The following is a 23,926-nucleotide window of genomic DNA, read 5'->3' as shown; positions in this document are numbered from 1 at the left end:
ACAATGAACACAGCTGCTCACTGAACACCTCCCTTGGATGTCAACAGTCACTTCTAAGTCACCTCTAAGGAATATGCCCCAACCCCCTCCACTTGTTGCTGCTCCCTTGCTTGTCTGGGTTACTCAGTTCTGTGAAGGATGAGGCCCCCTGCTCTCAGCGGCTGAAGCCATACATACACATGTCTTCCCTTCCTCTTTTTCTCACTCCTCCCACATTCTTGATCCACTGCTTCCACCAAGCTCACCTGCTTTATGTCACTCCATCCAGCTGCCTTAGCCTCACCCTCCTGGCCTCACTTCTATTTTGAGGGAGCTCCGGGGTCTCTGCCTGGTCCTTGGCAATGGCTACCTACACTGGCTTCCTGCTGCCAATCTCACTACTGTCTTCCTACTCTGCTTCTCCTCCATAAGACTCCCAGTTTCATACTCTGTTGCTTAAATGTGAACCATGATTCATATTGTATTGCTTAAAACCTTGTTAAGATAAGAGGTCTCTGTCTCTTCTAGGTATGGTCCAAATTCCAAAATGTTTAACATAGTAGAGTGGACAATAAAATGCTTATTAAAACCACAGTTGCCTTTTACAGAGAGGTCTTTCAAAAAAATAACTGATGCAGGGGTTAGATGTATTCCTCGAGTTTAGGGCTGCTATTCTTAGAACCTACTGCTGGTTCTGTGGCTCAGCTGAATGCCTCCCTCCTATCACTGAATGTGAGCGTGGGAGGTGCCTCTTGCCTTTCCTTGGCCGTATGAGCGTAAAAATAGATTTTTACACATGATCTCATTTTATCCCCTGAACATCCCTGTGGCAATGTAATCAGCTCCTGCTTTGTGCAGGAGAGGCAACAGAATTTGATAGAAGTGACTAACCTTCCCAGGGTGCATCATCTGCAAATGGAGGGGCCAGGATTTGAACAGCACACCTTTGCTGTAACTGTGGTGCTCCTCTGGTCTCCTGGTCTCACTCCTACAGAAAGCAGCTCTCGCATATGGGGACGCTGGTCCTTCCCACAGTTGGTCTACATCTTCCCCAGGCAGTGCTGGAATAACAGCACCAGCCCTGAGTCCTTGAGCTGCCCTCACGGGTCTTGGGCTGACCATACCCGTTCCATTCATACAGGCTTTCTTCACACAAGATACAATTCAATTGACTAGGTTTCAGTTTACTAATTTGCAATCATTTTCCAGTGCTGCATTCTCTGAGATTACACCTGGGTCACCTTGACAGGAGTTCTGGGAGCCCACAAACTCTTTGGTTACACATTTACAAGCAATCTCTTGGTTTATTTCTACTGTGAGCAGACCCATCCATTACATGGCGATTTTCACTAGTGAACTTTTGGAGAGCAGCCCTGTTTTTGTTCTTTCCTCATTTCATCTAGAATTAGATGGCTGAATGATAGCTTTGTTCTGTCTGGCTATTTAATTCTATTTATTTTATGATGTAGATGTATGTATTTTTTTCTTAGAAATTAGTTTAACTTCTATAAATCAATGTTGCCCCTTACCTTTTATTTAAGATACTGTAAAAATAGGGAAACTAATAAACATGATGACTAACAGATTTTTGAGAACCAAATTCATGGCACATCTACTTGATGCACAAATTACTGCTAACTCAGCCAGTCCTTCCCAAATCCCCAGAGATATTCTTTTTCTTTCTTCTTTTTTTTTTTTTTAATAAAATGGAACCTGAAGGCCAGAGAGGCAAAACGATTTAGGCTGTATAGTTAATAATTGACAAATCCAGGATTTGATCATCTCATTACATAATAATATGTTACTTAGAGATAAATTACATTTTACATCCAGAAAATGAGTGTTGCCAGAAAAAGTAGCTACAATTGTGTGCATTCTAAGTGTATTATGTGTATCAGTTCATGATATTTTCACTGAAAATCTATAAGGCAGATTTGCAAGGGAGATAGAACTATTTTCTCCTCTTACTCTTCCTCTCTTCCTCCTTCTTTTTCTTAATAGTGAAGACTCTGCACTTTGAAAAACAAGTGCAGAGATGCTAGGATTTATCTGTAGTTAGCCAAGAGTGTCCCCCTGGACCTCCGAAGTGGTGCCAGACATGGCAAAAATGACACCGGGGGTCTATCCGTGCTGTTTGAGCTTGGCTAAAGGTTCCAGCAAGTTCTGAGCAAAAAGAGGTTATAACTGATGTCTTTCTATGTGGTCCTGTTTTGACTCCAGTGAGTTCTGCACATTCCTCCTCAGGTAGAGAGGATCATTTACCCCACAGAGTCAGGGCATACAGTTCTGAACTGATCCCTTTGTGGTCTATGTAATACCCTAAGTCCCTTCGGCAATTTGGCCACATCTATCAAAACAGAAAAATGGATAATTTAACAGTTTTAAGCTGGAGATCTATGCAATAGAAATAATAATTTCCAAAGTGGAAAAAGGTATAAATCAAGACTCAAAAATGTTCATTGCAGCTTTTTTTCTAAGAATGAAAAATCATTTACAAGGAAAATGTTTATCATAAAGGAATGGTAAAATAAGTTATGATACATCCATAGTGTGGATACTTTGCAGCCATTAAAATGGACAGGATACACTCATTTTCATGCTTGTTTAACAATGCCACATAAAAGCTCTCCAAGACATTATTTTATGTGAAAAAAGTAAGTTGCGGAATAATATGCTTAACATGATCTCACATTTAGTAAATGTGGCATATGTATAGGATGATATTTATATGTGGAAATGCCCTACATGCCCAACTATTATCTCTAGGTGTCATATTTTACATATGAGGTACAAGTAAGGAATCCAAGCGGTGATGGGGAAGGAGATTCTACTTTCTTACTTAAATATTTCTGAAATATTTTAATTTTTATAGTAAGTATATAATAGAATTTATTTATTTTATGAAAATGAACTCCTAAAATTAAAAAAAAAGCAAGAGAAATATTCCTCTTATGCTTTGTTAAATATAGAAACCTAAATTTGGTATCAGAACTGACAATTGTGAGCAAACTTGCAAGTAGATAAAAGAGGGAAGAAGCTCATGTAATTTGGATCTGAGTAAGAACTACTTTAGGTGAGTAATGCCATACACTTAGTGATAAGTAGGCAAATTAAAATAGAAGCCAAAGACTCATTGCATTTTTAAGTATAATTATAATATGTTGTTATACAATAATAGTACAAATCAAAATGTTATATAAAATGTACTATGTAAATGCACATTCTTAGTCTTTTTTTTATTATTATGTTCAATTAGCCAACATATAGTACCTCATTAGTTTTTGATGTAATTGTTCAACAATTCATTAGTTGCGTATAATACCCAGTGTTCATCACAACATGTGCCCTCCTTAATACCCATCACCTGGCTACCCCATCCCCTCACCCCCTACTTTCTGTAACCCTTAGTTTGTTACCAGAGTCCACAGTCTCTCATGGTTTGTCTCCCTCTCTGATTTCTTCCCATTCAGTTTCCCCTCCCTTCCCTGTGGTCGTCTGCACAAATGAGTCTCTAAAGGCAAGGGAAACAAAAGCAAAAATGAACTTTTGGGACTTCATCAAGATAAAAAAAAGAAGATAGCAGGAGGGGAAGAATGAAGGGGAGTAAGTCAGAGGGGGTGACGAACCATTAGAGATGATGGACTCTGAAAAACAAACTGAGGGTTCTAGAGGGGTGGGGGTGGGGGATGGGTTAGCCTGATGATGGGTATTAAAGAGGGCACATTCTGCGTGGAGCACTGGGTGTTATGCACAAACAATGAATCATGGAACACTACATCAAAATCTAATGATGTAATGTATGGTGATTAACATAACAATAAAAAATTAAAAAAAAACTTCCCCACAGCAAAGGAAACAGTCAACAAAACTAAGAGGCAATGCACAGAATGGGAGAAGATATTCGCAAATGATATTACAGATAAAGGGCTGGTATCCAAAATCTATAAAAAAACTCATCAAACTCAACACTCAAAAAACAAACAATCTGGTCAAGAAATGGGCAGAAGACATGGACAGACACTTCTCCAAAGAAGACATACAAATGGCTAACAGACACATGAAAAAATGTTCAACATCACAAGCAAACTCTTAATCTTGATATTGACTTCAAGTTCTATTTCGGATACTCAGAATTTTGCAATTACCTAAGTAATGTGACACCACAGACAATTTAGACATAGTATATTTGTAAAACTTGACAGAGAACTAATGCAATAGAAGTCTCAGTCTACATCTTTGTTTCTTAGAAACATTAAAAGGAGTATTTTATAGCTTTGTTTTGTTTTCTAGATGGTGGCATCACTGAATTGAAACAAACAAACAAAAAACAATTCTAAATGTTGTCTTTGGTAAAATTTTTACTCCATGTAGAATTTTTTTACTGCATCTAGAGTATTTTCAACTATTTTACTCCATCTAGAATTCTATTAAATAATGATATGATATATTGGTTTTGAATTATCAACCTCTGATAAAAGTTCTTTTTCCCCAATTTTGTATTGTTCTTTCTTTTCTTGTGTATGTGATGCCTTCTATTCTCTCCAATCTGATACACCACAAAACATTCTGTCTAAAAACAATTGGGAATGTACTCATGGGATACTTAGTGTAAACAAACCAAAATCAAGTTGCCCGAGGACACACATTTTAAGTAAAAACGTAATGAATGAAACAGCAGACTATAACTAGAAAGTGAAGGGCATATTTGGCCAAGGAGAGAGGATCTGGAGAAAGGAAACCCTATGTATTCATTATCTCATTCATTCTCTCAGCAGTTAATGCATGAAGGACCTGCCATGTGCCTGCCATGCATACTTCTCCCTAACACAAGCTGCAGGCCTTGATTATATTGCTGGATGCATGTAGAAATTCAGTGAGAGGAAAAATCCAGATAAAGCTTTCATACTTTCTGCCTGCTAGGAAAAAACCACTTCCAAAACTCAATAGGCAGTGGAATAACTCATAAACAGATTCATAAATAATAAAATTCAACCAGAAGAGATAATAAATAAATAAATACATACATACATACATACATACATAAATAAATACATAAAGAAATAATAAATAAATAAGAGGTAGTGCCTTAGTGTATTCTGAGGTGATCCTTTTCTTTCTCTAAGGATTCAGGATTCCTGCCCCATCTTAGGACACTACCGAGGATGAAGCACCCTCACTGCACAAAGTCTGGGAACCTCAGGGATGGAAGGTTGAAGAAAGGTCTGAGAAATCAAAGAACAGCCTATGGGAGGAAACCCTAACCCCCTTCGATGTATCCAGCATCTTCTCCCTAAAGGCAACTGTCTCATTAAATCTTAAGGGAAAGGCATGAAGGGTCTTTGTGAAGGTCAAGTTCCTGAGACTGGATAAGACATGTATTTACCAAAAGGAAAAGTTGAAGGCAAATATAAAAAAAGATAACTTTGGGGGTTATGTGGGTGTCTCAGTCAGTTAAGTGTCCGACTCTTGATTTCAGCTCAGGTCATGATCTTGGGGTCATGTAATTGAGCACTGCATCTCATAGGGCGGCCATGCTCAGTGGGGAGTCTGCTTGAGATTCTCTCCCTTTGCCCCTCCCCCTGCTTGGGTGCTTTCTCTAAATAAATAAATGAATGAATGTTAAAAAAAAAATAACTTTGGAGCAGAGTGGCCATTTCTAACTACTCCCTGATAGCCAGAAGAAAAATGAATGTGCCGTGGAAAGTTTCGGCTAAACTTTGGGTAAATGTTTCTTGTGAGGTTTTAAAGGTGGATAACAGCTAACAATGAAATAAAGATCAGTTAATCCAAGAATGACCATGGCCTGACCTACGAAAAGTAAAAATATGTCCAATAAAAGTCATTCAATTGTTCATTCATGGATTTGACACCATTTATTAAATAATTTCTCTGTGGTAGTCAAGTGGAATCAATGGCTAAAGAGTGGTTTGAAGCTTCAGGATTCCATATCCAGAAAAAAAAAAAAAAAAAACCCTAAAAATATCTTGTATTTTTTTTAAGAAACAGAATAATAGGTTCCCTTTTTTTGGATGACCAGATAACCAGAATTTAAACCTTACATCATTTTCTCTTCCTATTTTGTACCGTATTACTTTATATAAGGGTGTATTAAGGACAAGAGGCAAAGAACAAAGTTACTGAAAATCAAATAAAAATAATTGTACTTTCTTATGACTAAATTCTAAAAGATGTTCTACCGTTAAGTAATAGAGCTTAGTTTCGGTTCTACTTGGCTGTTTCGCTGAATGAAGTCTTCATTAGGACAGCAAGCCACCACCAAGAGGCATACTTTGAAAGATCCCCTTGCCTCCTCCAACTTGCTGACAGAACCCTCTTTGGATCCATCTACCTGGATGACGGTTTCCCATCCTACAGAACCCCACTGCCCCTGTGCTGTCTCCAGCCTGGAGCTATCCCCAGTGTCCTTTGCTATTCTCTGAAGTCTATCAGTCTGAAGTAATGGGATCATAAAACACCCAATTGGCAGGATTTCTACACATTGAACCATTAAGTTGAAGACAAGTTCCTTGGCAAGTAATCGTTGACTGTAAAACTGTTACTCATTTCAAGTTTTCTCATTTATTTATTTATTTATTTATTTATATTTTTCTTCCTGTTTAGTTCTTTGGCTGGGACAGAACCCCTTGGAGATGTCAGCTCAGTAGCATACCTGATTTCCAATGCCTACCTGATGCTTCCCTTTACTCTAAGAAGAAGTCACACTTTGGGTGTTCATCAAATTATTTTTTCCCCTCCATCCACCTCCATCTTCTGAGCTGACTCACTTCCCCTCACACCCACCCCATAATCATTTTCTTTATTTACTTGGTCTCATTGAAATATATGGCAGCAATTTATTCAGTTACAGAGTTTGATTTAAACAGAATAAATTATTGTCAATTACCAGAGGCCAAGAGGATGGCTAAACCTCTCTGAGCAGCCTGATCCAGAAAAATGAAACCCATGGGCTGCTGTGATGTGATTGGAGAAACCCTGGGTGAGGTCTCTTTGGCATCCTCATCTGGTGTCATAACTCAGAATCTCATTTTGGTCGCTCCTTTCATGTAGTCACCAAGAGCATCCTTGGAGTCAGCAGGATCCTACTCTGCCCCCTTAATCACGTGACCTTAACTAAGCCATTTAGCATGCCAGAGCCTCAGTTTCCTTTTCTGGGGAAAAGAGATGATAAAACCCACCTCAAGGGCTGGTAGGATGATGCTATGAGATGCAGTATATAAAATACCAAGAACACTTCCGTATATGTTAGGTAACATTTTTCAGCAACAATATTACCTAGGAGTTGTAATATATCAAACTGCTAGATGTTCTACCAGCCCAAATCAGTGCTCTGATCAATTTGACCAAGAGCAGAAAGTCGAGGGAACTGTACAAAGTAAGTACTTAGGAGCACATAGAAACACCAGTGATATTAACAGGGTCATGCTGGACTGAAACAAAAATATAAAAATGTGTGGAATGTCTGCTTGACCACATGGAAGCTAAGAATGTGCTTGGAAGAATGTTAAAAAAATGACTATTTCACAATTGTGTAAGCTTTTCTACTTTTCCCTTCTACAGTAAATAATAGACTTGAATAGATAAGTAATAAATCCATTTCCACAAGGCTCTGCTGGGTTTCATGGTGGAATGGATATTCTGTGTTCACAATCTTGTTACAGACAAGGGAATCTCACTGTTAGTTCACATACAAGGAGTTTCTTGATCTGGATTTGATCTTCTTTCCTGCCTTCCTCTCCTGCAAATTCCCCACACGAATATGGGGCAATAATCACACCAAACTCTCTTGAAAGTAGTGATTTCTATATTATTTCACATTTCCCTGTCTGAGCATATGGAGGTTCTACCTACCTATACTACACTAACTTTATTTTTTTTTAATTTTATTTATTTGAGAGAGAGAGAGAGAGAGAGAGAAACAGTATGAGAGGGGAGAAGGTCAGAGGGAGAAGCAGGCTCCCCGCTGAGCCGGGAGCCTGATGTGGGACTCTATCCCAGGACTCCGGGATCATGACCTGAGCCGAAGGCAGTCGCTTAACCAACTGAGCCACCCAGGCGCCCTATACTACACTAACTTTAGCTAACTTCCTCTGGTCCTTCAAAACCTGTCACTTACCGCAGCCCATATCCACCACAGCTCTGGGCACATCTATACTTATATTTATTACCAAATTCATCGCACAATACATTTATTGCTAACTAACTAGCTTTTTCTTTCTCAATGTTCTGTGAGTTCCTCAAGGGCAGAGACTATAATGCCCTTGACTTTCTCTGCACAGCAGACTGCTTGACTGGCAAACACCAGGCACACAGTAAACAAGTGATACATGAGTAAATATCAGATGGACTAGTAAGTACAGTTGCTTCTATAACAAAGTATTTTCCAGATTCATGTATAACAGGCTGTGATGTCCTGAGACAAATGAGTGAAATCCAGAAGAGTTATATCAGGAATCTCAGCCTCTTCTTCTCCTTCTCAGCCTCTTCTCTCATCCTTCGTAAGAATGACAGAAAGAACTCCCTGATTTTGCCTGAATTTTGCCTTGATATGATCAACATGTTATTCTCGTCACAGTGAAGTAGGCATCTTTACGAAAGGAAGTTCAGATCATTTCTCTTGATCCTTGTAATGTGGGTTGTTGAACATAATTTATATCTAAAATTAAATGTTGCTGCCCCTAAAAAAGGTCACTTGCCACAGAAAGTGGCAGATAATGGAGTCTTTCCCTGACTGTAAAGGAACTGGAAAGGGTTATGAAATATGCAATAACCTCAATGTTGATAAAGGTATGATGGTGCCAGAGTTGACAGAAAGGACATTTTGAAACACTCCTCTAAGTACAGCTTAGATGATGAAGTCAAGTCAACATATTAAGAGTTCAAAGCTTAGTGAACTAGTGAGTGGGTCAATGGAGGAAGAGGCTGGATTCTGAGTAAAAGATGGTCAGTGGAAAGTCCCAGAGAAGACAGTGTGGAAGCTCATCAACATGGTGACTTCTTTTCCACTTTTAAGTAATGTGATGTCATTCTCCCCCACTGCCCCTAATTGCTCAATAAATTAAGCCCAGCCCTGGCTGGTTATTCCCTAGGAAGAAAAGACACTGAGGTGGTGTTCAGTATGGAAATGGCCACATCACAGGGAATAAAACAGTGAGCAAAAATGAAGAATTCAGCCAAAAGGGAGTGAAGGTAATTAGGAGAAACACTTCCCCTTCCCTTTATATTCTACTGCCCCATATCAGCTTCCCTGATTATACATAATGAAATAAAGGTGTTTCCATTCAGATCTATACATCTATAATTTTCTGATATCAAGCATAGAGAAGAGGAATTAATGAATCATACACAAGAAAAGTGAATCTAATCTAAGCTGCAGGTCATTTTAAATACAGTTTCCTGGCAACAAAACCATTTAACTCTCAAGTTTGTAGGAACGATTTTGTGGTCACCCCTCCTCCTTAAAGGTCCTCTAAATTCATCTATTCAGCTAAGTACCACTGAGTTTCTACAAGGAATAGATCTTGAGGGATATAATATTAAAAGAGACACAGTCCCCATCCAAAATATGAGTTATATTTTATTGCACTCCTCCATGATGTTATGAAAGAAAGCACTGCAGAGTAAAGTGGAGGCCAAAATAATGGAGAAGTCCAAACTACCTCCAGTCAACTTTGTCTGATTTTACCCATGTACAATCAGGTAAGGCATCCAGGTAACTTGTCTTGGAGCCCAAGCAGCCCTACAACATTCTGAAGAAGTGGCCCATCTAGTAGAACCCAGTGGAGGCAAGTGTTTGCTCTTTTCCTCATTGAATTGAGAGTTTGACTCTACCTTAAATTTCATTCAAAACATCCCCTGCTGTTATCAATTTAAACAGTGAAGAAAATGTACTTAAAAGAAAATTCAAGTGGGTTGAGAGCAGCTTGACATAGGAATTTTTAATTATAATTGAGCAGAATTTCATGAAGCAAGCAAAATTACAAAGCTAAAACTGAAGAATGCCTTGAATTTAGTGAAAACAAAAGCAGGTTTGGAAATGTTCTGTGCATATTTTTATAATACAGTGAAAACAAGGCAGTTCACCTGGAGGACAAAGAGAAAGTAGATGTTACGGATATCAAAACCAAAAACTAAGCTTTATCTTATGAAATCAACATGATGTGAAGAGCAAGAATGACCCTCGTCCCAGCCATAACTGAGTTCAAGTTCTGGATCTGTCATCCAATACATGTGTATAACTTTGGAAAAATTATTTAACTTCTCTGTAAACTGTATTCCTCAATCTTAAGATGCAAAAGTGGGAAAATTATAAGGAATTAATAAGTTTTTTGTGAAAACTAAGTACATGTTCGTTCCAATTTTAGTATATGTGCTGCTGAAGTGAGCACGTAAGTAGATGTTCAATAAATATACATTTTCTTTGCTATATTTTTATTCCATGATAAGGTAGCCTGGTGACTGAAACATCAGTGGGAAAATGGGAAAATGAAGATATGGTCTGTACAATTGCACATCCTTATCTCCCACACTCTCTCCCAGAACCTATAGTCCACACATTACAGAAACACCAACTAAGTCACAAAGCTTAATACTACATTTCATTCTATTGTACAAAATGGAATGTTCAGACTATAAGGAGGTTTTGATGTGACAATGTGTTTTATGTTATAAACCTCAGTGATATCCCTAAAAGTACTAGAACTGGCAATTTTCAAAGTTAAAAACAATCACAATCATTAGGGAGACCTAGTTCATAACTGAATTTCTCATCCTTGTCTTTTTCTTTTGGGGAAACTTCATGCATCAATTAATGTGCTTCCCCCACAACTGCAGAAAGATCATGATCACCATTACCATTCATCCTTGTCGGCATCACAATTGCAGAAGTGTTGACTGTCCAGACAGCTCTCATCCAGGCCACATTCACACTGCTGAACCCCAGGTGGGGCACCTCCCCAGTAAGGGTGCCTTTCATTGGACCGCCCAATCCACCAGGTATATGGTGTTCCATCTGAAAGACAAGAGAATTTGCAGAGGGTGTCAAAAGCTTACATGGAAATGTTTTGAAGAATAAGTACGTATTTACACATATTACATATATATATCTATATACATATATCTCTATATATGCAATATGTATGTATACATACACATATCTGTATATATCCTCCCTCTCTCATTTCTTCTCTTTTTTTTCTTCCTTTCTTTCCTCCTTCCTTTCTCTCTCTCTCCCTCTATATGGATCTATCTATATCATCTATATCTATCTCTATATATACATACTTACAAATCTCTCTCTACCTATATATATCCATATACACATCTATATCTATACCCATATCTATAGACATATATAAATACAGACATAACACTTTCATGAAAAATATTCACACAGTAGGACGTGGATCAATCACAATGTTCAGAGGCAGGGTCGCAAACTAAAATCAGACAGGTACCATAGTTAAGTAAATTGGGCCAGATTGCAGACCAAAGATTTTTAAGATACAGATACAAAAATTATTTCATTATAAAACTATCAAAGGAAAAACAACAGCATGAGGGCCAAGATTGCCCTGATATTAGTTCTCAGTTTCTGATAGACTCTGAGGACAAGTATTTCAAATTCAAAGATTTTAAGGGAAAAAAACAAAACCTTTTGAAGATCAGTACTCCATGGGCCAAATAATTCCTTCTGAAAGTCATATTTAACCCATAGGAAGTTGATATATAAACTCCAATTTCTGGTTTATGTAGTTGACAGAAAACTACTTTGGAGTCTTTGTCAATTTCTTTCTTCCTTTTTTTTTTTTTTTTCAAAGCTTAGTTTAGTAAAATCAGTTGGAGTTTTCTTTTATGATTGAGAATATTTCAGTAGATTAAAGTTATTACTGAGAAGATAATAGTGTATCCAAGCAATAGGTTATAGGCAGAGTTGGAGGTATTATACATCATCAGCCTGCACGGAGTTAGGTCCAGGTCCCTTTGGAAATTGCTGTTTTGTTTCTGTTTGGCATACAACAGGCACTTAACATGTGATTACTTAAAAAATGAAAGAAATGCTTATTAGGGACCACTTTTTAACGATGTACCATTTTAAAGTAGAATAATACTTGTCTGATGATGTTACTAGGTTGGAATTTTGCTAAGTCAAGATTTAATTGTACATACAACTCCTGATTTACAAACACATAATTTACAAATTATTTGTGTATGCACAGATAGCAACAACATTCTCCACATTGCTCTCACTGCTAATATCCTTATGGAAGTCACTGAGGCAAGTAGGAAGAGAAATGACAATCTGGAGCTTCCAAGAATCAGTAGGTCATGAGGAAAAGATCAGGAAGATACTGTGAAAAGCAAAAGTATCTTAGGTTACTGAGTTAGAGGGAGGACAGCCTGAAGGACCATACTCACCCCAAAATAACACACCTGATTCTGCCTAAAATGTTCCAAGCCCCTTTATTATCTTTTAAACTAGAATTCTAGTTAGCAATGTCTGTTAACCAGACTCTTCTTTTTAAATACTAACTCTCAATGGTATAAATCCATTTTCCCTAGTTTCAAACAGCTATAAATCATGGAACAATAGTTCAAATGAATTATTTTATTTCTAAATTCTAGCTTAGATAAGCCACACTCATGTAGCCTAGAGAACTGGTGGGTCTATTTAGGGCACAGATCACTACTTTTGGGAGTGGAATAAGCTTAGATCAATTTTCTCACTGTGTGGGTCCAGGGAACACAAGGGTAAAATATTGTATATATGAATATGTTTACCAATGTTGGCTTTCAGTCCAAAAGAAGGGGAATAAATCTCCCCACCTCTCCCTCCTTGTGGCACTGTTCAGGCCTCTCCCCAATAATCTTGAATCCAGATCACATAGTAATGTTCAATGTCATCATGGGTTATTTTTGTTTATGAGCTAAACCAAGGTTGTAATCAATTAATAGCATCATTACTAATGGTATGATTTCTGAACAACAAATTTATGCACAGGTTCTGCTGTCTATGTTGCTTTCTAGGAGTTTTACCAATTCTCACTTGGTATCTTAAGCCCCTAGAAGTTTCACAGCAGCCAGAGGCTTTGTTTTGTTTCAAATCCATCAGTGTCTTGTAGAACTGAGGCTTGGGGTCCCCTCCTCATTTCTGGAAATTAGTATAAAGGTTTTAAATTGTGTTAACTGAATGCATGTCAATGAGTAAGAAGAAAGGAAGGGAAAAGAGGGGAAAAATACACACACACACACACACACACACACACAGATATTTGAAAGCAGAAGAATCTTTGTTAAATTTTCCTCTCAGATGTCCCACCTTCGTGTTTGTTTTCCTTTGAAGCATAACAAACAAGGAAACTGAAGATCAAAAAGGATGGGACTTGCCCTGATTCATGACTCCAATGATATAGTCAGGAAGGGAATCTACACCTCTGCTGCACATTTCAACCACTGGAGAAATTGGATTTGTTTTCTTCTGACCAGGTGTTTAAAAAAAGTGAAGGAACAAAGCACGATTATAAATATATAGACATACCTCAGTATGCATTCATTCAACAAATATTTACTGAAGATCTATATTATTCCAGGAAATACTCTAGGTACTTGGGATAAATCAGTTTAAGACAAACCAAACCAACCAAGCAAAGAAAACATGCCCCAAAATCTTACATTGTAATTATAGGAAACAAACAATAATAATTAAATAATTTCCTATATTTGTATTTATTTATTTGAAAGAGAGAAAGAGGGAGGGAGATGGAGAGGAGCAGAGAGAGAAGGAGAGAGAGAATCTTAAGCCGGCTGCATGCCCAGTGCTTAGTCTGACACGGGGTTTGATCTCATGATCCTGTGATCATGACCTGAGCTGAAATCAAGAGTTGGATGCATAAATGACTGAGGCACTCAGGCACCCCAACAATAATTTCGTATTAAGAAAGGAACAGGAGGTATGGAAACAATACAAAAGACCAAGGTAAGGTAGGCTGCAAAAAGGGTGGGCTGCAATTTTAGAGTGGTCAGGATAGAAATTGATTAAAAAAAAATAAACTTTGAGCAGAACTTCAAAGAGGAACAAGTGACACATGACTGGCCATCTGGAGGATAACACAGCAAACAAAGGAAACATTCAATGTAAAGGATCAGTGAATGTAGGATCAAAGTAAAATAAAGGAATTTCCTAAAATCTATCACCAGGTTTTCAAACTATGATTTTCAAAATTTTGAGGAAACTCTAACTGGAAGTTTCAATTAAAAAAAAAGGTAGCAGGAAATGGGCAAAATAGAACATATATTGATCAAGTTCTTGGCTACAGGCTAAGAATTCCTTCTGATAGTTTCAAGCCAAAGGGTATTTATTAAGAAGATATCAGGCAGCCACAGAACCATGACCAGGGAAGAAATGGGCTTTTGGCAATGGGCTCACCAGGTTGTTCACCGGACTGAGGAGGAAACTCTGCCTGGCTCACTGCCCTTGAAAGTCAAATACTGGAGACCGACTCAGCCAAAGATGTTACGCTGCCAGCACCACAACCACTCCTCTCTAAGGATCTCAGGTCAATAGGTCCCATCCCCCCAAAGAGAGAAGTTTCTGTGGCCCCTGATTCTAACCCTCAGAATAGAATATCCATGCAGAGCCTGCTTCCCAGCACTCACCTCCAGTCAGAGCTGCACACAGGGGTCTGATTAGGGAAGCACAGGTGACATGCCTGCATCCCAGCTGGAAAAGAGCCCGGGGAAGTGGATTCTGACTTGCTGCAGAGGTAGGACTCACAATGTGAATTTTCACTCACACAGAAATGCTATTCAAAAGATATGGGGCATGTCTGAATAAGACAAATGGTGGGACGCCTGGGTGGCTTGGTCAGTTAAGCGTTTGCTTTTGGCTCAGATCATGATCCCAGAGTCCTGGGATTGAGTCCTGCCATTGGGCTCTCTACTCAGCGGGAAGCCTGCTTCTCCCTCTGCCTGCCCCTCTCCTTGCTGTGCTCTCCCTCTCTCTCTGACCAAAAAAAAAAAAAAAAAAAAAAAAAGGACAAATGGCTGTCCTGGAGCTAAACACACACTTAAGTGTCGCTTAATGGATCAGAACTCTAAACTGATAGGGACAGAGTTTATGCACTCCAGAAAGGAAGGTCCGTACACTGCTTTGTGCTTCTGGGGCCAGAAGGGTTCTAGGGTCAAACTCTTGTCAAAGAAGCAGTGTTTTCATGCACATCACCCGCTATAGGGGACTTCTACAAGAAAACCTAGGAGAAGAATGTGGGAAGACTGAGTCCCCCCTGGAGTATGGCACCACCAGGAACTCAGCAGTAGATACAGAGGCCTTAGAGAGGTATATGCATGATTTAGAAAAAATCACCAAGAAATTTCATTCATTTGCATTACTTCTATGCATTTGGGATTATTATTGTTATGTAACTTCATGTACACCACAAGGTCTGGGAAAATTCATCATATATAAACACATATATATATATATATATATATATAGAGAGAGAGAGAGAGAGAGAGAGAGAGAACAAAAAACCCTCTTAAGAAAGTTTATGGCTTAGAGTGAATGACCTCAGTGTGTGTCAGTAAGTGAGCACAGAAGGTGATCACGCACCTTTTGTTAATACCAAATAGAATATCACCAAACCAAGATCAATCATTTGTCATGAGGCTTATAAAAATCATAATAGGACACATTACTGAGCATGTGCTAGGTTACAGGCAGTATTTTGATGTGCTCTACATATATTAACCCATTTAAACATCACTGGTCTCTAGGAAGTAGGTATTATTTTCCTTCACTTCACAGGTAAAGGGACTGAGGCAGAGAAGGTTTAAATGACTCTCTTGGGGCCATACAATTAGAAAGTTCAGTCAGGACTTGAATCCAAGCAGTCTTGTCCAAGAGTCTATGGGTTTATTTATTTTTTATTTTTTTATTTTTTTAAAGATTTTATTTATTTATTTGACAGAGAGAGACACAGCGAGAGAGGGAACACAAGCAGGGGGAGTGGGAGAGGGAGAAGCAGGCTCCCCACCAAGCAGGGAGCCCGATGCGGGGCTCGATCCCAGGACCCCGGGATCATGACCTGAGCCGAAGGCAGAAGCTTAACGACTGAGCCACCCAGGCGCCCCAAGTCTATGAGTTTAATCCCAATGTTATACCACTGCGTTCTGACATGTGGGGAAATAATTCATGGTTAAAAAAAACTTAGGGCCTTTCAACAAAATACATACGGAAGGATTTAAGCGATAATTAAGAAAATTGCAAGTGATGGATAATCTCTTACAATCACTAAAATAAAGACAACACATTAATAAATATATCTATTACACATTCATACACACTAATAATGCCACAGCAGAATTTAATGTTAGCATTGCTTGCTAGAACCTTCCCAGGACTGCCCCACCAGGAATTTCTAGAAGACAGCTGCAAGTATACTCGGTTTTGCTAAAGACAGCACACAAACTAGGAGGCACAGTTTATGCCTTGTAGCTGGACTTCCTTTCAAAAGCTCTGTGCCTTTCTGAGTTTCTCAGTTTTCTTTTCTCTTCTTTTTTTACATCCATTTCTTAGAACCTGAATTGTTCCCCAAGTTTTAAATTGGCTATGGTATTTGACAAATAAGTTAAAATAGAAAATTGTACAGACCATCATGTAACTCATTTGACATAGTGGAACACTCAGGGTATGTAGACTTAGGTTTGTCTATAATAACTCCTTACCACAAAACTCCCCTCAGGTCATTTCAACATGAGAAGACTCTTTCTTTCTTAATCAGGGCAGGGATGAAGTCCAAGACTCTGAAGGTTTTCTCTATCCTTGGGCTTATGTAGAAATGTCTGTGTGTACTTTATATCCCATTTAGATTGACCAACCCTAAATTCCTATTACTCTAATTATCTTCAAGAAGGTAATGCAACATAAACTTGGAAAATAATCCTCACAATTGAGTGAAAGGAAGATGGAAATGAACTGCATATCGTAGAATGCTTTATAAAGGGAATTTGAGTTTGGAGAGGCAATGTGTGTGTGAGAGAGAGATAGGGACAGAAAGATTGAAAGACAGAGAGATGTAAGAGGATACAAATGAGAAGCAATCCTTATCCTCACTTCTACCTCAGGAATTTAAGCCTATATTAATTCCTTTATAAACAGCATCAATAAAGTATTATATTTGAATTTTAAGCATTAAAGAAGGTCAAACTACGAGTTTTGCTAATGAGTGCATAAGCAGAGGTTTCCTCCAGCAAGACATTTATATGATATACACAGAGACAGAGTTCAAGGAGAGAAAAATCAAAATAAGTTTTATAGAACACCTAAGTAAAAACCCAACCTGTACATGTTTAATTCGAATTATGATTTTCCTAATGTCAGAATTTAAAACAGATTATGATGCAGGTTAGCTGCCACTTTTATGGCTTAGTCACTGAGTAGTTGAACAGAATTCAAATTGGAGATCCCTCCTTAATCTTGCAATTGTTTAAATTAAGGGCTTGATAATTGAGAAAACAATAAGCACAATAGCTTCCCAGTGATAACTACAGCCACAGCCAAGAGAATTTGGCTGTTGCCACTACTATGAACAGTCCAAACATAATTCCAAACATACAAAGCACGATGCTGGGAAGTTCTGTAAAATATACAGACAGTGCTACCATGTTGAGCTCTTGTCATTGTTTTTACTGTTTTTTCCTCATTTTATTTCTAAGTTTACAAGTAGTATGCTCATAGCCTTAAATTCTGTAAACTGATTGTGCCAACAGAAAGACTTTCAGAGCTCACTTATTTTACAGCTTCTAAAAATGTCTACACTGATCAGTAAATATATGTTATAGTAGTTTCATGGGAATAGTAACATCACTGTCCCCTTGATGTTAGATTTGCTCTTGCTACATACTTTGGCCCATCGAATGTGTACAGAAATGGCAGTGTGTCCATTTAGAGTCCAGACCTTAAGAGTTATGCATGTTTCCACTTTCCCCTGGGGATCTTCCCTGGCACAACCATGAGAATATGTCACAGGGAGTCACAACCTGTCCAGCTTGGGCCTCAGGATGAGGCACATGAAGCACAGTTGTCACATCTGATGCACAGACATGTGAGCTGAGACTAAGTATTGAATGCTGTATGCCACTGAGATTTGGCACCTGGCTAGATAACACTATTGTAACAATAACTGATAATACAAATTAGATATCAATCACATAAACATATTCTGTAGGGATTATAAGGCAGTAAATAGAAAGGTCGATGGCTCTGCTTTCAAAAGATTTGCAATTTGGTCAGAAACATAAATAAAGAGAAATACAGGTGGATGAGAAAAATAAAGAAAAATATCAGTTTTGTTTTGGCCCAACTAATTATCTATCTTCTGACCCATATACATAAGCAGTTATAGCAGACATTTGAGTGATTGCCCTGGGAGTCATTCCTAGTCCCCTTCTGCAGTTGCCCTTCTTCTCCTCCCACATAATCCTTACTTGAGCCCAGTCTGAGTTCACTCTGAGCCTGTCCCAACTCGGGGCCAATTATTGCCAGTGGAACCTTGACTCTCCCACTTACCTTTGCCCCTTTCAAATATGGTGCTTGTATCCTCTTGCATTTCAGATAACAGTTTTCTCCAATGGTGATGGTCCTAGTTCATCTTCTCTAGGCTCAATGCCTCCCACACATGCATTTGGTTAGAAATTGTGCATAGGACTTTGGATGAATTATTGTAATGTCTGATCACTAAACTGTCACCTGTCACAGCTTCCACTAATAGAATAACATAAGATTTAAATTTATATATATACATATAATATATATATCACACATATATCAATATATATAGATATAGATATATAACAAACTATATAGATATATAGATACAAATATAATCTATATATATATCACACATATATTTTTGATTTATAAAACAATGTAATTAAATATAACGGTATAAATTAGTGTGTATGTATATATGACATTAGGTATGCGTGTGTGTATATGTGTATATATATATATACATATAGTGCGTGTGTATGTGTGTATAAGTCCATTCAATTATTTCTTTTTTTTAAGATTTTATTTATTTGATAGAGAGACAGGGAGAGAGGGAACACAAGCAGGGGAGTGGGAGAGGGAGAAGCAGATTCCCCGCTGAGCAGGGAGCCCTATGCGGGGCTCGATCCTAGGATCCTGGGATCATGACCTGAGCTGAAGGCAGACGCTTAATGACTGAGCCACCCAGGTGCCCTTCCATTCAATTATTCCTTAATTCTATGCTATATTAAGGTCATGGTGTGTATCCCAGTGATATAATTTTAACAAACTATCACTGCCCCAAAGGAGCTCATAACATTTAGGACATGTACACAGCTGAGGGAAATGAAAGTCAGAATGAGATTAGGGCCAAAATAGAGCAGTTAATAAAAGGCTAGGGAAGCCCACAATAAGGACTACAAATTTTGTCTAGGATTCCTGAGAAAGGTTTCATGGAAATGGTTTTATTTCATAGAAATTGTGACATTTGCCTAGAGACTTAGCATTGAGGAGGATGATGCCACTGGGCAGTCTGTGCAGGTATGAGACACAAAATGAGACCCAAAATTCACTACAGCATCCTTAGGAAGCACCTGTCTGAAATAATAAGATTTCTGCACATACTAAAGATATGCTATTTCACTGACTATAGTTGAGCATGTGGGCTTGAAAAATAAGAGGGAGCAAAAGATGCCACCCAAGTTGAAAGGGCAAATAATTACAGGTGATTGCACCAAAATGTTTCTTTGTATGATCAAAATACAAATCATCAAAGCACTGGTTTAGGAAAGAAGATTCTGACTACCAAACAAAGCATTTTATATAATCTTTCTAAGTAGAATATCATTTTTGAGGAAACAGAAGAAAAACAACCTCATCCATATCAGAAAATAATGGTAGATATTCATCAAAGTCAATCTTGGTCTTACTGCTTGCTGGTCAAGATCATTAAATCAGAACATATGTCTAATAGTGTGATTAAGAGCTATACAGTGACATTAGGAATTAACATTTTTATAATGTTCAATGGTCTCTTCTCCCTGCCTATTTAATTGAAGTGAGCACAAAAAGAGGGGAGTTAAAAAAGATTAATGATACTGCCCTCTCAAAACAAATGATAAAAATCACTTTGATGGGGTCATTTAAAGCAGGACTAGACAAAAATCTCTAGAATGGGCCCCAGGGATTCTTCCTGGTTAAGCAAAGAGATAGACAAAATGAATAACTTAAATAATTCTATTTACACTGTTTATGTTTTGTTAGAGAATATAATAATACTTTGCATTAGGCAGTATATTTTATCTTAAGGACTATAATGAAGAGGCCTTGCAAGGTTCAATGACTTGTTCCAAGTCACACGGTAACTGAGGGCAAACCTGGGCTTTAGGGCCCTGAGTCCCTAAGGCCCATCACTGCATGGCTCATGTTTGGAACACTTACCTTCACAAGACTCAAAGACCTTTTTTTTACTTTTTAATGTGCCAAAAAATATGGAGATATGACCCTTGCAGGGGAAAATGACCAGCTATGATAAATGTGTGGGAATCGCTAATAAAATAAGATCTTTGGTTTAATACACCATTTCTCTGATAAGATAAACTTGAAAGCAGTAGTTTCAGATGCTGGGGGAGAAGGATGGTGGAGGATTTCCCTGTCCATATCAAACTGTAATGTGAGAAGAAAGAAACCATCATTGTGTGAAGCCCCAGAGACTTGGGGTGGGGCATATTTATTACCATAGTATAGCTTAACCTATACCGATTAATATAGTAAAGTAAAGTAAATAAATAAATAAATAATAAATAAATACATAATGGATAAGAAATAGTTAGAAAAGTAAAACACCTAACATCTGCACACAGTCATAGAGATAGAGAATTGCAAAAATCTGGGGACTAAAGCTAATGTGCCTATTCAATACTAGTAACCCTAATTTAAAACATCCATTGTTTATTGAGCATTTAAAATATTTCAGTTTTATGTACTTTTTATATCCTAGTTTATTCAATCTCCACAACAACCCTATGAGGTAAATTCTTTTATCCCATTTACAGAAGAGGAAACAAAGGCATTAGCCTGAGGATACATTACTCAGTGAATGACAGCTCCTGGCCAAAGCCAGAGACCTCTTGCCTCAATCAGAGGTGATTGCCACAAACTCAAAAGTAAAATCCCTGTCTCTACTATTGTTCCATCCCCTAAAAGTTATTCTAATAATAGAAAACGAGGATTTTTAAAGTATATGTTAGATGATTGAGCTCTCCGATTAAAATCCTTCCGTTTTATCCCACTACAGGATTAAAATCCAAACTCCTTACCTTGGCCCCCAAGACCATGCATGTCTGGTTCCCACTTACTTCTCAGCCTGATTTTGTTTGGCGCTCCAGCCTGTTCCAACTGCACCAACCTTACCATGGGCCCTCACACGTGCTTTTTTATATTTGTTTTTCCCTGCCTAAACCTGTCTTCTCATGAATTTTTACAGTGGCTGTTTGTGTTGTATCACTGGATCCTGAAAGTAAATCTCACCTCTTCCCCACTTATTTAAAGTGCTCTAAAATCACTCAATTATTTTATTAGGAGTACTTACCACTTCCTGAAACTATACTTTTGTTTGTATTTTGTTTGTTTGTTTGTTTGTTTAACATGTTCCTCATATGTCAACCCTCATTTGATTAAAGCAAGGGCTTTTTAAGTCTCATTCTATGACTATATCCCCAGAATGTAGAATGTGCCTGATTTGGGCCAAAAACCAAATACATATTTGCTGAATAAACAAATGACCAAATGCAAGAAAAAGAAACATCAGCCCAGAAAGGTTTTGCAAGATTATATTAAAAATAATTTTACAAAAATATATTGTTATAAAAATTCATATGGTTATGATGCCTTTAGTCTTTCTATAGGTATATTCATCTTTGACATTCTGTTCCATCATTGAAGACATCAAGTATTTTTGTTGTTTTAGTGATGGAGCCTATCAAGCCTTTGAGGAAGTGGTTACTATAAATGTGGCATAAAATGAGATCGCCAAACACAACAGTGTTGACACACCAGTTCATTTGTGAGTTTAACAAAGTGGCATAAACCACCTACAATGGACAAGACACTTGTCTGGATAGAATACAAACCACAAAAAAGATATGAGCCCTGCCATTAGGGACCTCACAACATAGTGGATGAGGAGGGGGGAAAAAAGGTGAATGTTATCTTTAAAGCAACTGGGAATGATATAAGTAGATATAAGTAGAATTTTAAACAACATGTGGAGAGTCAAGAGGAAAAAAAACAGGCTAGTGTTTAGTGGAAAAACATGGTTCCAGGAGAAAACTCTGAGGTCATTCTTATTTCAAATATACCTGCCATTCAGTTTTCTAACCGGTGAAATAAAGTTGGATTTCTGTACATTAGTCTTCAAAACAAAGTTTACCTAACTTATTTCATTCAATGTCCACGCCCCCAGTTCTGTGAAGATTTTTATTCTCATTTTGCAAATAAATTGAAGGTAATTAAAGCACAGTAATTTTCCCAAGATCACATAGTTAGGAAGATGTGAATTTAGATCTTACGGCTCCAAATTCCAATACCATTTTTTACTATATCAAATGAAACCCAGTCCTATAATAGATAGAAATGAAAGGGTATCATAGGTCTTCACAGTAATTGGTCTTGAATCAAAATTATAAGAGTATATATCAAGTAACTATTTTATTGGTAAAACGGAGGGCTTTTTACTGAGTTTGTCTCCCCTACTCTCTTGGGGATATCCCAAACTGTATTGTCTTCCTAGCTATATTAGTATATCTTCGATTTATCTAACCATCAATCAATCAAACAATACCTGAAACATAAATGGTATTAATTACCATTGTTTTCCAGAAAGCTAGTTTGCCTGAACCTTTATAACTGCTCAACAGTTACTTAAGAAGTGACAGGGTAATCATGTAAACAGGAACCAATTGGAATTTCTCTCTAGAAATCTTAGATCAGTATTTCTCAAAGTGTAGTTTTGTTCTGACTTTAATCAGAATGACTTGGTGTGTTCGTAAGAACAAGTGTTCTCTGTATTTTCCCATGGAGTGGAGTCCAAGATTCTCCATTTCTATCATACTCAACAAACAATGGCACTGAAATTTTACACATAGAAATTTTAGAATTATTGGTTAGATGGTTTGAACCTTATTCAAAAGGTTTAGATACCACCCTCCTTTTATTTTTGAAGAATTCTTGTTGACTGACACTACAGATTGCTAAGTACTAATGAGCTCCTTAGCTTTAGATTTAATTCCATTACCAAAACACAGACATCAAGTTTTATTAGTTCCAGCTAAAGAAAGATACAATGATAGAAGCATATGAATAAAAAACATACTTAAAAATTAAGTTTAACTTATAACTGAGAAAAGGTCACTGAAAAATATATTAACTAATTTCTTCTCTTTTGTTTTGGTTTAATATAAATCCAGTTAGTGTACATTTGATGCTGCTAATCTTCTCAGGAATTCCCTAGAAAATTCACCAGAGAAGTGTCTCCCACAGTTATCCATCCTTCTCTAGCTCCCATCCCCATTCCACTTCAGTTCATTTTCTTTAGCAAACTCTGTTCCATACTTTTGAAAGATTAGGGAGGACAAGTTCACCTTCTCTTAGTTTTCTTCTACTCTGACTCAAAAAGCAAAACAAAACAGAAGAAAAAGTTACTACCTTCCCTATCCTGGGTCAAATGGCTCTCCCTTGCTCACTTTTAATTTGTTTCAGTGGGAAGATAATGAAGTACTCATCTATCCATTCTGTTACTCCATCTATCTACTCATTAGCCCATCTACTCATCCATCCATTTAGCTGTTTTTACCAATATTTCTCCCACCCACAACCCTTTGGTGGGCCTAGCCCTTGGAGATA

At 37.7% G+C, this 23,926-nt stretch overlaps 1 protein-coding gene across 2 annotated transcripts in view; it reads right to left on the bottom strand.

The window, feature by feature from the left end:
* Window positions 1–23,926, bottom strand: part of CNTNAP5 (contactin associated protein family member 5) — an 855,278-nt gene that overhangs the window by 140,100 nt on the left and 691,252 nt on the right. For both annotated transcript variants that reach the window (XM_028101360.1, XM_028101361.1), the window contains exon 14: window positions 10,852–11,008. In XM_028101360.1, the coding sequence (XP_027957161.1) occupies window positions 10,852–11,008 (157 nt within the window). The remainder of the gene's footprint in view (window positions 1–10,851; window positions 11,009–23,926) is intronic.

Source organism: Eumetopias jubatus, unplaced genomic scaffold (assembly GCF_037043125.1).
Source record: "Eumetopias jubatus isolate StellerSeaLion01/CBP00866 unplaced genomic scaffold, mEumJub1_p1.0 scaffold_3, whole genome shotgun sequence".
NCBI classification, from domain to species: Eukaryota; Metazoa; Chordata; class Mammalia; order Carnivora; family Otariidae; genus Eumetopias; species Eumetopias jubatus.
Note: the sequence above shows the minus strand (reverse complement) of the source record. Positions and strands in the feature narration are given on the sequence as shown.